Source organism: Callithrix jacchus, chromosome 22 (assembly GCF_049354715.1).
Source record: "Callithrix jacchus isolate 240 chromosome 22, calJac240_pri, whole genome shotgun sequence".
Taxonomy (NCBI): Eukaryota; Metazoa; Chordata; class Mammalia; order Primates; family Cebidae; genus Callithrix; species Callithrix jacchus.
Window position 1 is genome coordinate 2,190,388 of NC_133523.1, and position 12,713 is coordinate 2,203,100.

Here is a 12,713-nt window from a genome sequence, read left to right on the forward strand (position 1 = left end):
TGAGGTTTGCAATTTTATTAAGAAAACAAAAATTCAACCTATACAAAAAGGAAGGGGCTCCTGTTCCAGCAGGTGGCACCGTGGTGGCAGCGGTGGCGAAGTCCGAGGGAGACAGTTTCTCAGGCCTGCCCTGTACCCCGAAGCCACTGCCCTGCTGTGGGATGAAAGGTTGGGGATGGCCTCCATGCCGCCCCGTACCCCGCCCCCGAGGCCGGCTAGGCGTCCTGCTGCTGGATGAAGGGGTTGGGGATGGCCTCCATGCCGTCCTGCGGGCAGATGAGCACCACCGACGTGCCCCGGCACACCACCAGGCCCAGCTGCCGGGTGTCCTCTGTGAGCTTGTACTGGTCGTCAGGGTCTGGGGAGGAGCAGACAGAGGACTCAGGGAGCTCCAGGAGGCCTCCGAGACCCCCCACCCACCCCAGACTCTGGCTCTCACCTCCCCACCTGCATCCCTTGGGCACCACGAGCGTGAGTTGGGGTTCAGGTATCAGGGCCAGAGACCAAATTATCAGACAGGCAGCCAGAATACAGCATCACAGGCCTCCTGATCTCTGCAAGGTCCCCAGAGCCCAAGGGGGCCAACATTCACCCTATAACAAAGAGGCTGGGCCGGGCACGGTGGCTCACGCCTGAAATCCCAGCACTTTGGGAGGCTGAGGAGGGTGGATCATGAGGTTAAGAGATCAAGACCATCCTGGCCAACATGGTGAAACCCCGTCTCTACTAAAAATACAAAAAATTAGCTGGGCATGGTGGTGCGTGCCTGTAATCCCAGCTACTCAGGAGGCTGAGGCAGGAGAATTGCCTGAACCCAGGAGGCGGAGGTTGCAGTGAGCCGAGATTGAACCACTGCACTCCAGCCTGGGTAACAAGAGTGAGACTCCATTGAAAGAAAGAAAGAAAGAGAGAAAGAGAGAGAGAGAGAGAGGAGAGAGACGGAGAGGGGGAGAGAGGGAGAGAGAGGGGGAGAGAGAGAGAGGGAGAGACAGAGAGAGAGAGACAGAGAGAGAGGGAGAGAGGGAGAGAGAGAGAGAGAGACAGAGAGAGAGAGAGAGAGAGAGAGAGAGAGACAGAGAGAGAGAGAGACAGACAGAGGAGAGAGAGAGAGAGAGAGAGAGAGAGAGAAAAGCTGTTGATATGGGATGGGGACCGTAGGGAAGAGCCAGCAAGCCCCAGACAGGCTCTCAGGAGGCCGGAGGCAAAGACGGCCCCTCACTTCTGTGGCCACGCGGTGGGGGGTGGGGAGAACCACGGCCCCAGGCTTTTCAAATCTTTTTTAGAGACCAGCTCACCTGATGGTGTCTACACACTGTGCTGGGCACTTCAAGTGTGCCCAGCACAGTGAAATGTTTTATTTTAATTTTGTTAGAGGTGAGGTGAGGGGCCAGGAACAGTGGCTCATGCCCGCCATCCCAGCACTTTGGGAGGCTGAGGCAGGAGGATCCCTTGAGACCAGGAATTTGAGACCAGCCCGGCCAACATGGGAAACCTCGTCTCCGCTAAAAATATATAAAGTTAGCCAGGCATGGTGGCGTGCACCTGGAGTCCCAGCTGCTTCCACTCTCCAGCTCCCCCGTCTCTGCGCCCCAGGATGATGGAGTTTCCAGCTTTGTGGAAACGCCTACGAATGGTAAGTGCCCAAGCCCGTCCTTCAGCCGTCACGGGGCTTCACGTCGGTACCTCAGGGTAAGGTTTTGTGGGTCTGAGAGAGGAAGAGCCAGCAGGCAGCCCCACGGCCGCCCCCTCACCTCGCATGTATTCGATGGTGCCGTCCAGCACGAGGTTGAGGAGCGGGTCGAAGCCCTTCAGGATTCCACTGGCTTGGAGAAGTCACCAGGGGAGAGAAATGAGAACGTGTGAGATGCGTCCCGGGCACAGGGCCCACCCCAGCGTGGATCAGGTGTGGTGCCAACTTCTCCAGGGATGGAGGACTGAGGGTAGGTGAGGGCTCCCGGTGTGGGGGTGGGGGGCAGATGACAGCGGTCTCCAGAGCGACACCCCCGATGGACAGCAGACCCAGTCTGCAGGGGCCCAGATGGCAAACACCTGTGGCTGTGTGGGCCCAAGGTGCCAGCCCCAGCTGCTGGCTCAGCCTGCCTGCTCATAAGCAGCCTCAGTGATGAGGCCGTGTGTGGCTGACGGCGGCCAGTCAGCTCTACGCACAGGCACTGAAATGTGAACTTCATGTAATTTCCACATCGTGAGACAGTCTTCTTTTGATCCCTTTTTAACTATTTAAAAGCCATGAAAACGATCGTCACCTCAAAAGCAGGTGAAAAACAGGTGGCGGCAGAGGTGGAGCCACCAGCCAGGAGCGGAGCGAGGCTGATGCAGGCCGCAGCACACCTGAGGATGCCACGCTCGGTGAAAGACCAACAGAAGGTGTGTGTGCACAGGAGGCCGCCCGCTGTGACCAAGCCACAGAGACAGGGAGGGGATGTGTGGGTGCCAGGGCCGGGGAGGGGACAGGGCTCCCTCCAGGGGAGACAGACTGCCCTGCTCTGAGAGTGGTGACGGCTGCGTTGACCCGTGCTGAGTCCCTCAGCGAGTTCATGGGATATAAAAGAACAACTTCCCGCCCCGCTGCTCAGGACTTGCGGGGAGTGGGCAACGGAAATGCCCGAGCCCTGGGTACGCAGGCTTCACGGGTTGAGGCAGTTGCTGTAGCTTCCCTCTCCCCGATGCCTGCCCCGCCCCTCAGGCCTCGATGCCTTAGGTCGAGACCTCTGCCCCTCAAGCCTGGCCGCTTTAGGTCACGCCTCGCCACCTAAGGTTAGGGCGCTGACCAGGCAGTGACCTCTGCCATCTGATCCTGCTCCCCAGTGTCTGGTGATTGGCCCATCCTCCCTGCCTGGGACGCCTCACCCCTCCCCTGCAGGCTCCTCCGGCCCAGGCCTCTCCTGCCGAGGATGCACTTTTGCGCTCTCTGAGGGGCTTCCCAGTGGCTGCCCCACCCTACTTCTCACCCCTGCCACCTCTCAGGTGCTTTCTCCAGACACCAACCCACCCACACCTCTTAGGGTGCTGCCCACTGTACCATCCCCCAATCCCAGGAAGCAGGCACCCTGGGCATTATTCTGTCTGCCTGAAAGGCGGGGCCTAGTGAGCTGGCCCACGGCCGCTCCGCGCACACCCAGGGCAGCCATGTGCAGGGAGGGGTGCGGGGTGAGGGTCTGCAAACCATGACCCTCAGGCCAACCTGGCCCGCTGCCCATCCCGTAGTGAAAGTCCCAGGGCCCAGCACCACACGCGCCGCTCCCGCTCCAGCGCTGACCACGGCAGGTCTCCCGCTCTCCCCGCATAGCTCACTGGTTTCAGAGACCATCTGGGATGCAAAGCTGAAGGTATTTGCCGACCAGCCTTTGCCTACAGAGAAGGTCTGACTGCCCAGGCTTGGGCCCCCCTCCCCAGCTCGCTCTCTGTGCTCTCAAGTTCCTCTCCTGCAAAATGAAACTCATCACCACCGGGGGCGGTGGCTCACGCCTGTAATCCCAGCACTTTGGGAGGCCGAGGCGGGTGGATCACGAGGTCAAGAGATCGAGACCATCCCGGTCAACATGGTGAAACCCCGTCTCTACTAAAAATACAAAAATTAGCTGGGCATGGTGGCGCGTGCCTGTAATCCCAGCTACTCGGGAGGCTGAGGCAGGAGAATTGCCTGAACCCAGGAGGCGGAGGTTGCGGTGAGCCGAGATCGCGCCATTGCACTCCAGCCTGGGTGACAAGAGCACAAACTCCGTCTCAAAAAAAAAAAAAAAGAAACTCATCACCTACACAATGGGGCCAGACACATCTGTTCAGGTGCCCAGCACTGGCCTGACCAGAGTCCCCTCTCAAGGGGACAGACGTGAGCACCGAGGCAGGTGGGTGCACCCAAGGTTCCTCTCCCCTGGAGAGCTAGGTTCGGAATCCCCACCCCTGGGGCATGTGACTGACTGGACAAGACGTCACTCTTGCAGTCAGGTGACGTGAGGAAGACAAGGAACTCTGCAGCTGTGATTGAAGCCCGGGAACCAGCAGACTGTAAGCCAATCTGGAGGGAAACAGCCTGGGTGGGCCTGAGGGCATCAGGTGAGCCCTTCAGGAACCAGACCTTTCTGCTTTTTTTTTTTTTTTTTTTTGGAGACAAAGTCTAGTTCTATCATCCTGGTTGGAGTGCAGTGGCATGATCTCCGCCTCTCATGCGCAAGCGATTCTCCTGCCTCAGCCTCCCCAGTGGCTGGGACTACAGGCATGTGCCACTATGCCTGGTTGATTTTTGAGTTTTTAGTAGAGACGGGGCTCTGCCATGTTGGCCAGGCTGGTCTCAAACTCCTGAACTCAAGTGATCTGGCGCCTCAGCCTCCCAAAATGCTGGGATTACAGGCGCCTACCACCACACCCAGCCAATTTTTGTATTTTTAGTAGAGACAGGGTTTCACCGTATTGGCCAGGCTTGTCTCGAACTCCTGAGCTCCTGATCTGCTTGCATCAGCCTCTCAAAGTGCTGGGATTACAGGTGTGGGCCACTGCGCCCACCCTGTCTGAGGCTGTTTAGGTTGTCGCGACTTGGTGGAGGCCAGGGATACTGCTCAGCACCCTGCAGTGCCCAGGTACGGCCCCAACCCAGAGAATGATCCGGCCCCAAATGTGTCCACACTGTTGGTGCCGGGAGAGATCTTGACATGGGTGGGGGAGAAACAGAAGCCGGGAGATCTGTGGGGAGCTGGGGCAGCCCTTGGACACACAGGACTGCTCAGAAGGCCAACCCTGAAATCCCAATCCCTGCTATGCCACTGTGACTTTGGGTTCCGTCTGTTTCCCGCCCCGTGCCTCAGTTTCCTTGCATGCAAAATGGGCATACCAGTTCCTACCTCCCGGTGTAAGTAGGAATACCGCATAAGGTAGTCTAAAGAGGGGCCTGCGAGGCCAGGCGCGGTGGGTCACGCCTGTAATCCCGGTACTTTGGGAGGCCGAGGAGGGAGAATCAATTAAGGTCAGGAGTTCGAGACCAGGCTGGCCAACATGGTGAAACCCCCGTCTCTACTAGAAACACAAAAATTAGCCGGGCGTGGTGGCCGGCGCCTGTAATCCCAGCTAATCGGGAGGCCGAGGCAGGAGAATCGCTTGAACCCGGGAGGCGGTGGTCGCAGTGAGCCGAGATCGCGCCATTGCACTCCAGCCTGGGCATCAGACCGAGACTCGGTCTCAAAAAAAGAAAAAAAAAAAAAGAAAAGAATAAATAAAAGCGGCGCCTCCGCATGCATGCGTCCTCATCATCGCTCTTCCTGGGTTTATTTCAGAATTTTAAAGGCGAGGTGCCGACGGCGGGAGCCTCCTCACCTTCGCGGCCTCCCTGGAACTTCACCCGGATCGTCTTGTCGATGTACTTGGACAAGTCCAAGATGCTCTCCTTTTTCTTCTTCTCCTTATCCTGCGGGGAAAGCAGAGCGCGTGAGGCGCGCAGCGCGGCCCGAGCCCCACGCCCCCAGCTCCGGATCCCGCCGCGCGCTCACCGCCATCTTGCCGCGCCGCGCCGCTCTGCGCAGGCGCCACCCCGCGCCCTTTGACCCCCTCCCGGCTTCGCAGGCGCATGCGCGGCGCATGCGTGGCCCGGGGTCTCGCGGCGTTGCTGGGAAACATCTGTCGACGGTTGCGGTGGGCACCGGCCGACATGGCGGCGGCGACGGCGGCTGCGCTGGCGCGGCTTGTGGCGCCCTTTCTGCTCCTCGCGGCCCAGGTGAGCGCGGCGTTGGTTCCGACGGCCCCGCAGGCTACGGCTTCTGGGCCTCTCGGCCCCCGGGCTACGCCCAGGAACGACCCAGGTCGTCTCCGGGGGTTCCAGCCTCGGGGATCCGCGGTCACCGCGCCGTTGGCCGGCGGTGCCGGGGCCTGGCCGTGACCTTGCGGGGCTGTCCCCGGCTCGTCTCCCGTCCCTGCCTCGGAGGCCCTGCGCCGCCGCAGCGCCCCTCACTTCCTACCGGGTCTGAAGCTTGTGCCCACTCCATCCCTCCGTTCTGCTTGTCCTCTTCGGGGTCTCCAGCCGCCGCCGGGGTCGCCTGTCTCTGGCTCTGTGGCCTTGGGCAGGCGGCTGCCCACCCCGCGCCGAGCCTCAGTTTCCCCGTAGGCGGAACGGGCGGGGTGCTGGCTAGCCTCACCCTAGGGGGTGCCGTGGGGAACCCAGAGGCGTCCCGCGCGTCCCCGAGTGTCTGGCAGCGCCCTGGAGTGGCCAAGAGCCCAGCCCTGCTCTGGGGCTGCATCCCTGCTCCATCTTTTAGTCTGTGACCTTGGACAAGGGAATCCCCTGCTTGGAGCGTCAGCTGCTCGTCCGCAGGAAGGCTGAGGATGGTGTGGATTCTGGAGATGATGCCCAGGGTGACCAGCGCCCAGGGCCAGCACGCCCTCGTTATGTTAATCGTGTGTCGTTTGCTGCAAAGCATCTCAGGTTCTCGTGGGGACAGTCTACGAGATAGCACTGCCCTAACTGCGTTTTTTATTTTCTTATTTCCAAATCTTCCCTCTCTCCTGACTTTAGGAGCGCAGCCCTACAAATGCGGCCCTTAACCTTGACTCCTCTCTCCGAGTTCTCACTCTTAAGGCGTCGCTGCCACCGGCGCTCTCTCAGCCCCACTCCTCCAGCTCCGCCGTCCTCCCCCTGCTGTGGCTGCCTTTGTCCCCCATGTCCCCAGTCCAGCCTCGACACAGCAGGAGTGACCCTGTCACATCCAGATGAGTGTGTCCGTGCATTTGTGACCTGGCTATCAGAAGCCTGCAGTGGGCTCCCTGGCCGTTTCTCTTACCCTGGAAGCCCTCCGCAGAAGCTTTCTAACAACCCCACCCCCTGCTGCTCTTTCGGCCCCCTGGACGTCCCCCCATTTTGCAGCCAGGGACCTACAACTCCCCAGACGTTTGGAAGGAGGGAAGAACCAGAGGTGGAAGGAAGGTTCCCTCCTGGAGTTTGCCTGGAAAGGGTTTTCCAAAGCAGGTGTGTGTGTGTGTGTGTGTGTGTGTGTGTGTGTTTTGAGAGGGAGTCTTGCTCTGTCGCCCAGGCTGGAGTGCAGTGGTGCCATCTCAGCTCAGTGCAACCTCCACCTCCCAGGTTCAAGTGATTCTCCCACCTCAGCCTCCCGAGTAGCTGGGATTACATGCGTGCGCCATTGCGCTTGGCTAATTTTTGTATTTTTAGTAGAGATGTTGGTCAGGCTGTCTCGAACTTCTGGCCTCAGGTGATCACCCACCTTGGCCTCCCAAAGTGCTGGGATGACAGGCATGAGCCACCGCGCCCGGCCCCGAAGCAGGTGTTCCCAAGGCTGAGTAGGAGTTTGCCAGGTTGGCAGAAGGGGAAGGATGTTGGCAGCAGAAGCAGCATGGGCAGGGGCTGGGAGGGGTGAGAGCCGTTGGGCTATTTGGGGCTGGCAAGGGGTGGGCTGCGGCTGCAGTGTAAAGTGGAATAATGCTGGTACGGAGGGTTTCCACCTGGAAGATGTCACCACCAGGGAGGCCTGCACGTGGGCCATGGAGAGAGGCTGGGGCAGGGGCACAGAGGAGGGGGCCGTGGTATGAGTGGCCCCAGGTAGAGGGTGAAGGCAGAGCATTGGGCCTTGGCTGGAGGACAGGCCATCAGGTGGAAGCCAAGTCATGGAAGGCGCTGGGTGCTGGGGCGTGGAGTTTACCCTGGGAGGGCTGAGGAGCTTGAGCTTTATCCGGAGTGTGGAGAGCCAAAGGCCAAGTCAGAGTGACACGAGAAAGCAGGAGCTCCCGGGCCTCCCCCAACCTTGATTGTAAATACACCCGAGACGCCCGTGCCTGGAGGGGGCGGTGCTTCCCGCAGTGGAAATGGGAGTCCATTGCCCAAGAATGAGACTTGCTGTAGGGGCAGGAACCTGCTTGGTGAGAGTCCTCAGCTCACTTGCTACCATTTGGTGACTCTGAGCAAGAAATCTGACCTCCCCAGTGAGACACCCCCCACCATGGAGCCGCTCCCCAGCAGGTCTGAGCTGGAGCTGGTGGACCTGGCTGGACCCGGCCCTGCTCCTGGAACTCCTCAGTTCCGGTTTCTGGAGTCACGTGCCTGTGTCAAAGGCCCTTGACTCGGACGCTTTCACAGTCATTCTGAAGCAGGGTTTCTAAGCCTCCTAGAAGGTTTTAAAGCTGTGTGTGGTTGCGAAGCGTCCGCACTGCAGTTGGGAAGGGTTCCGAGCTGGAGGCCTGGGCTTTGAGCCTGTCCTCATGGCCTGCCCCAGCTTTCGCTGGCCTTCCACATTTCTGTGGGCCCGACTAGAACTCAGGACCCGGTTAGAGCTGTGGCGGTTGAAGAATTGCTCCCCGTTCCTTTAACTCGGCAGGCGAGGAGACTCTTCACAGTGAGACGCTGCTTTCTGGCCTTTGTTAGAGGCTCAGGCTTGTTTTTTAACGGAAAACCAGTTTTCCGAATTGTGCAGAGGAAAATGCATGAATGTGCTTTTGTGCTCTTAAATGACCCTTTCAGAGAGAAGCTGTTCTGTCGGTTCCCATTTTACACAAAAGACACCTTTCACCAAAGTCCCTGGTCCCGTTGAACAAAGCTTGGCAGGTGTTTTCTGGGAAGGGCTGGACAGTAGTTCTGCTGGGATTTGTGGCCCGTGTGGCCTCTGGTGGGGTGGCTGCGTTTCTCCTGTTGTACCTCCAGAGCCGGAGACTCTTCCTTAGGAATGGGCTTGGCTGCGTTCCAATAAAACTTTATTTAGAAGCACAGGAGGTGGGCCTGACTGGATGCTTGGCCTCCGCTGTGACCCATAGCATCCCTCCTGGAGGAGGTGCAAGGGGTTCCGAACACTGGGAGGCTGTGTTGGGAGGGGTCCTCACGGGCAGGCAGTCTGTTGGGCAGAACAGGGAAGAAGGGGCTCCTGACTCTGCCTCTGCTCTGGCGGTCACACGGGAGGTGCATGGAGTTGGGCCGGGTCAGGTGCAGGAAGGAAGCATTAGCCGAGTGCTGAGACCCCCAGGGGACTGCAGGGACTGGGACTTTCACCAGGCTGCAACCCAGAGGCCTCGAGGGCCTTGACCCAGAAGCTCCCAGACCAGACCAGAACCCTGCGTGATTTCAGTGAGGGCCCAGCAGTTGGAGAGGCAGTTTGTGCCCGGGTGCCCGGGTGCCCGGGTTGGTGTCCGGCACCAGGGACCATCGGGACCTTTGGCCGAGCCAGAGCTCCCCTTCCCCGGCCCCAGCTTGGTGGAGCTGCGTCTGCAGTGTGGGCCTTGTGTGAGGTGGAGTTGTCCAGACGAGGGCTTGCTGTCCTCTTCCTGCTGTGATGAATGGCTGTGGCCTGTTTGTGTCCCTGGCAGGTCCTCTGGGGACCAGTGGATGTGGCTGTCTCTCTGCCTGGGAGGTTTACAGCCTGGCATGAGCCCCGCAGCCCCAGAAGGCCTGGGCCAGGAGCCCACTCTGTGCCAATGAGTCCTGCAGCCATGGAAGGCTGAGGGCTGGGCGCTCCTGAGGGCTGGGCGCTCCTGAGGGATGGGCGTGCCTAGGTCTCGGGGGTGGGTCTCCTTGCCTCGCCCATGGCTTTTCTCCTGGTACCCCTCCTCCCTGTACACGCCGGGCTCACCTGGGGTTCCGCACCGAGGGTCTGCAGTGTGGGAGAGCAGCTGGGACCTGCGCCTCATCCCTGTGAGACCCTCTGGTGACCAGCATCCTTGAGAAATGGAGATGTGTTTGTTAGACACTGGCTGGGGACCCCGGGCAGGGGAGCGGGAGGAAGGGGGATGGTGCAGGCAGTGGGCAGCTGCTGGGGGAACCGGAGCCCGCAGTGGCCGCAGTGGCCCCCGCAGTAGGAAGCATGGTAAGCGGGGTCAGCTTCCTGCATGAGGAATCATCTTTCCTCATAGCTCCATCCTGCTCTGCAAAGCCTGAAATTGAAGAGGCAGGGGTTGGCCTTTCCTGTCCAGGCCTGTCCACTCTGTGGCCCTCCTGGGAAGTGTCCAGGGCTTCAGGGCCTGGTCCTGCCCCTACCTTGTTTTGAGAGCACTGCAAGTGCCCTGGCCCGCTCTGTGCCCGGGTGCAGTGGCCCCTGCTCCTCTTGGCTGGCTTCTGTCCCTCGTCCCTGTACCGGGTCAGGGGCTTCTGCTGGAGGATCTGGGCCTTCTCCCTGTGGCCCTTCCTGAGCAGCTGCTACCGCAGGCCAGGAGCCTGGTGGTTCTTCTCCCTCCTGGGAAGTGTGAGCTGCTGTGCTGGACGCTGTGGGCTCGGGGCTTTGTGGGGAACGAGACACTATCCTGTGTGGTGGCATCTCCTGTTGTTGCAACCTTAGTCTGCCCCACTCAGGACCTGGTGCCTGTAGGCCTCTTGGCCCAGCTGCTTCCTGCTGTTCTTCCAGTGGGAGCTGAGGGGCACCGACCTGGGGATCCTCCTGATCTGAGACCTGCCACGTGACTGGGCCCCCATGTGCCCCTGGAGTACCAGCCAACAGGCAGTGCTCATGGGACTGTGGGTCAAAGGCCACTCAGACCTAGTGGTGTGGAGGCTTGTCCAGGCCTCCCGCCCAGGCCCAGGGCCAGGTCTGCTGGGGCCCTGCCCTCCTTCCCTGTGGAGGGCTCTGCCCGTGGCTGTCATCCTCCCGCCGTGCCCACTGGTCCTGGGAGGCGCAGGAGGTGGTAGGACCCCTGTTATTTGGTGCAGAAACTCTGAGGGCCACAGAGTGGTGACCTGACACACCTGTGGTCACCAGCTTGGGGCTCCCTGAGGAAGGTGAGCCAGTCTGCGTCCTTGCTATAAACCATGTATGGTCACGTCCCTGTCTGTCCTGTCCCAGGACCACCTCATGAACACAGGTGCCCTTCCTGCCCGCTATTTCCCTGGGCCTCCCGTGCTGTGGTTCTGACCGCCAGCCTTGTCCCACAGGTGTCCTGTGAGTATGGCATGGTGCACGTGGCCTCCAAGGATGGGGGCCCGAAAGGCAAAGACTACTGCATTCTCTACAACCCGCAGTGGGCCCATCTGCCACATGACCTCAGCAAGGCGGTGAGTACCCGCTGGCCGGGCGCCCCTGCGGAGAAGCATGCGTGGTGGCCAGGGCTCCAGAGACTTATCGGGCAAGGGCGGCAGGAAAGATCCAGAGGCGAGAGGCAGGCCCTGGGCCAGTCTGGGGGACCCTTGGGTGGCCCCCAGTTCCCCTAGGCCTCCCAGTCTTGGTCATCAATGAAAGCTGTCCATGGGGCCTTGGGGTGCAGACTGAGACACCAGCCGAGCCCCATGTGCTGGACAGGGGTCTCCTCCATGAACTGCTCCGTGCCACAGTTCCCGTCTTGTGGGCCCAGACACAGGGGTCCTTGGAGGAATGGCATCAGAGGGCACAGTGGGGCCCCAGGGAGGAGACCTGTTCCTTTCCCCGTTTCCTAGCTGGGGCACTAGCAACTGCTGCTGGGTGGGTCTCCTCAGGCCCCACCTCCTTTCCCATTGCATCCCTCAGGCCCCACCTCCTTTACCCACTGTGTCCTTCAGGCCCCGCCTCCTTTCCCAGTATTGCCCTTAGGCCCCACCTCCTTCCCCACTATAGCCCTTAGGCCCCGCCTCCTTTCCCACTGTAGTCCTTAGGCCCCGCCTCCTTTCCCACTATAGCCCTTAGGCCCCACCTCCTTCCCCATTATAGCCCTTAGGCCCCGCCTCCTTTCCCAGTATTGCCCTTAGGCCCCACCTCCTTCCCCACTATAGCCCTTAGGCCCCGCCTCCTTTCCCACTGTAGTCCTTAGGCCCCGCCTCCTTTCCCACTATAGCCCTTAGGCCCCACCTCCTTCCCCATTATAGCCCTTAGGCCCCGCCTCCTTTCCCAGTATTGCCCTTAGGCCCCACCTCCTTCCCCACTATAGCCCTTAGGCCCCGCCTCCTTTCCCACTGTAGTCCTTAGGCCCCGCCTCCTTTCCCACTATAGCCCTTAGGCCCCGCCTCCTTTCCCACTATAGCCCTTAGGCCCCACCTCCTTCCCCACTATAGCCCTTAGGCCCCGCCTCCTTTCCCCACTGTAGTCCTTAGGCCCCGCCTCCTTTCCCACTATAGCCCTTAGGCCCTGCCTCCTTTCCCACTATAGCCCTTAGGCCCCACCTCCTTTCCCACTGCATCCCTCAGGCCCCGCCTTCTTTACCCACTGTGTCCTTCAGGCCCTGCCTCCTTTCCCACTATGGCCCTTAGGCCCCACCTCCTTTCCCACGGCATCCCACCCCCTCCTGGATCCCTTGAGGCCTGTCAACCAAGAGGCACTACCGTCTTCCTGTCTACTTTGTGCAAGGTGTGTGTGTGAGCACGTGTGTAATTGGTATGTGCCTGGAAGTGTGCATGTGTCTGAATGCATGTTCTAGGTGAGTTCGTGTCAGTGTGTGTGCATGTGCCTGTTTTTTTGTGTGTGCTTGTGAGTGTGTGTAATAGTTATGTGTGTAGACATGCGCCTGAGTGCATACTTCTGAGTTTGTGTGTGTGAGCATGTGTAATATGGGTATGGATGTGTGTGCCTTAGTGTGTGTATTTGTGGATGCGTCAGCACATGTGTGTGTGTGATCACGTGTGTGGTATGTGTATGGGGGAGCATGGGTCCAAGTAGGTCTGTGTTTGTGTGTGTATGTGTGTATGTGTGTGCAGTAGGCATATGTACAGATGTGTGAGTGCATGTATGTGTGTGCACGTGTGTAAATGTAACAGGTATGTTTGTGGATGTGTACATGTGCCTGAGTGTGCGTACATGCGTGCACACACATAACTAATA

At 59.9% G+C, this 12,713-nt stretch overlaps 2 protein-coding genes across 7 annotated transcripts in view; one reads left to right on the plus strand and one right to left on the minus strand.

Annotated features, from left to right (window-relative positions):
• Positions 1-5,592, minus strand: LSM7 (LSM7 homolog, U6 small nuclear RNA and mRNA degradation associated). The gene is made up of 4 exons (XM_035286187.3): positions 5,499-5,592; positions 5,326-5,416; positions 1,752-1,823; positions 1-358 (listed from the first exon to the last, which is right to left on the minus strand). Exons 1-4 carry the CDS (start codon positions 5,586-5,588, stop codon positions 216-218), a joined length of 396 nt encoding a protein of 131 aa, XP_035142078.1. The 5' UTR covers positions 5,589-5,592; the 3' UTR covers positions 1-215.
• SPPL2B (signal peptide peptidase like 2B) overlaps positions 5,593-12,713 on the plus strand; it is a 22,927-nt gene continuing 15,806 nt past the window's right edge. For 4 of the 6 annotated variants that reach the window (XM_078361450.1, XM_035286183.3, XM_078361451.1 and 1 more), the window contains exons 1-2: positions 5,593-5,722; positions 10,862-10,981. In XM_078361450.1, coding sequence (XP_078217576.1) covers positions 5,657-5,722; positions 10,862-10,981 — 186 coding nt within the window. In that variant the 5' untranslated portion in view covers positions 5,593-5,656. Of the gene's footprint in view, positions 6,968-10,861; positions 10,982-12,713 lie in introns of all 6 variants that reach the window. The other 2 variants (XM_078361452.1, XM_078361449.1) reach the window with 1 other exon arrangement.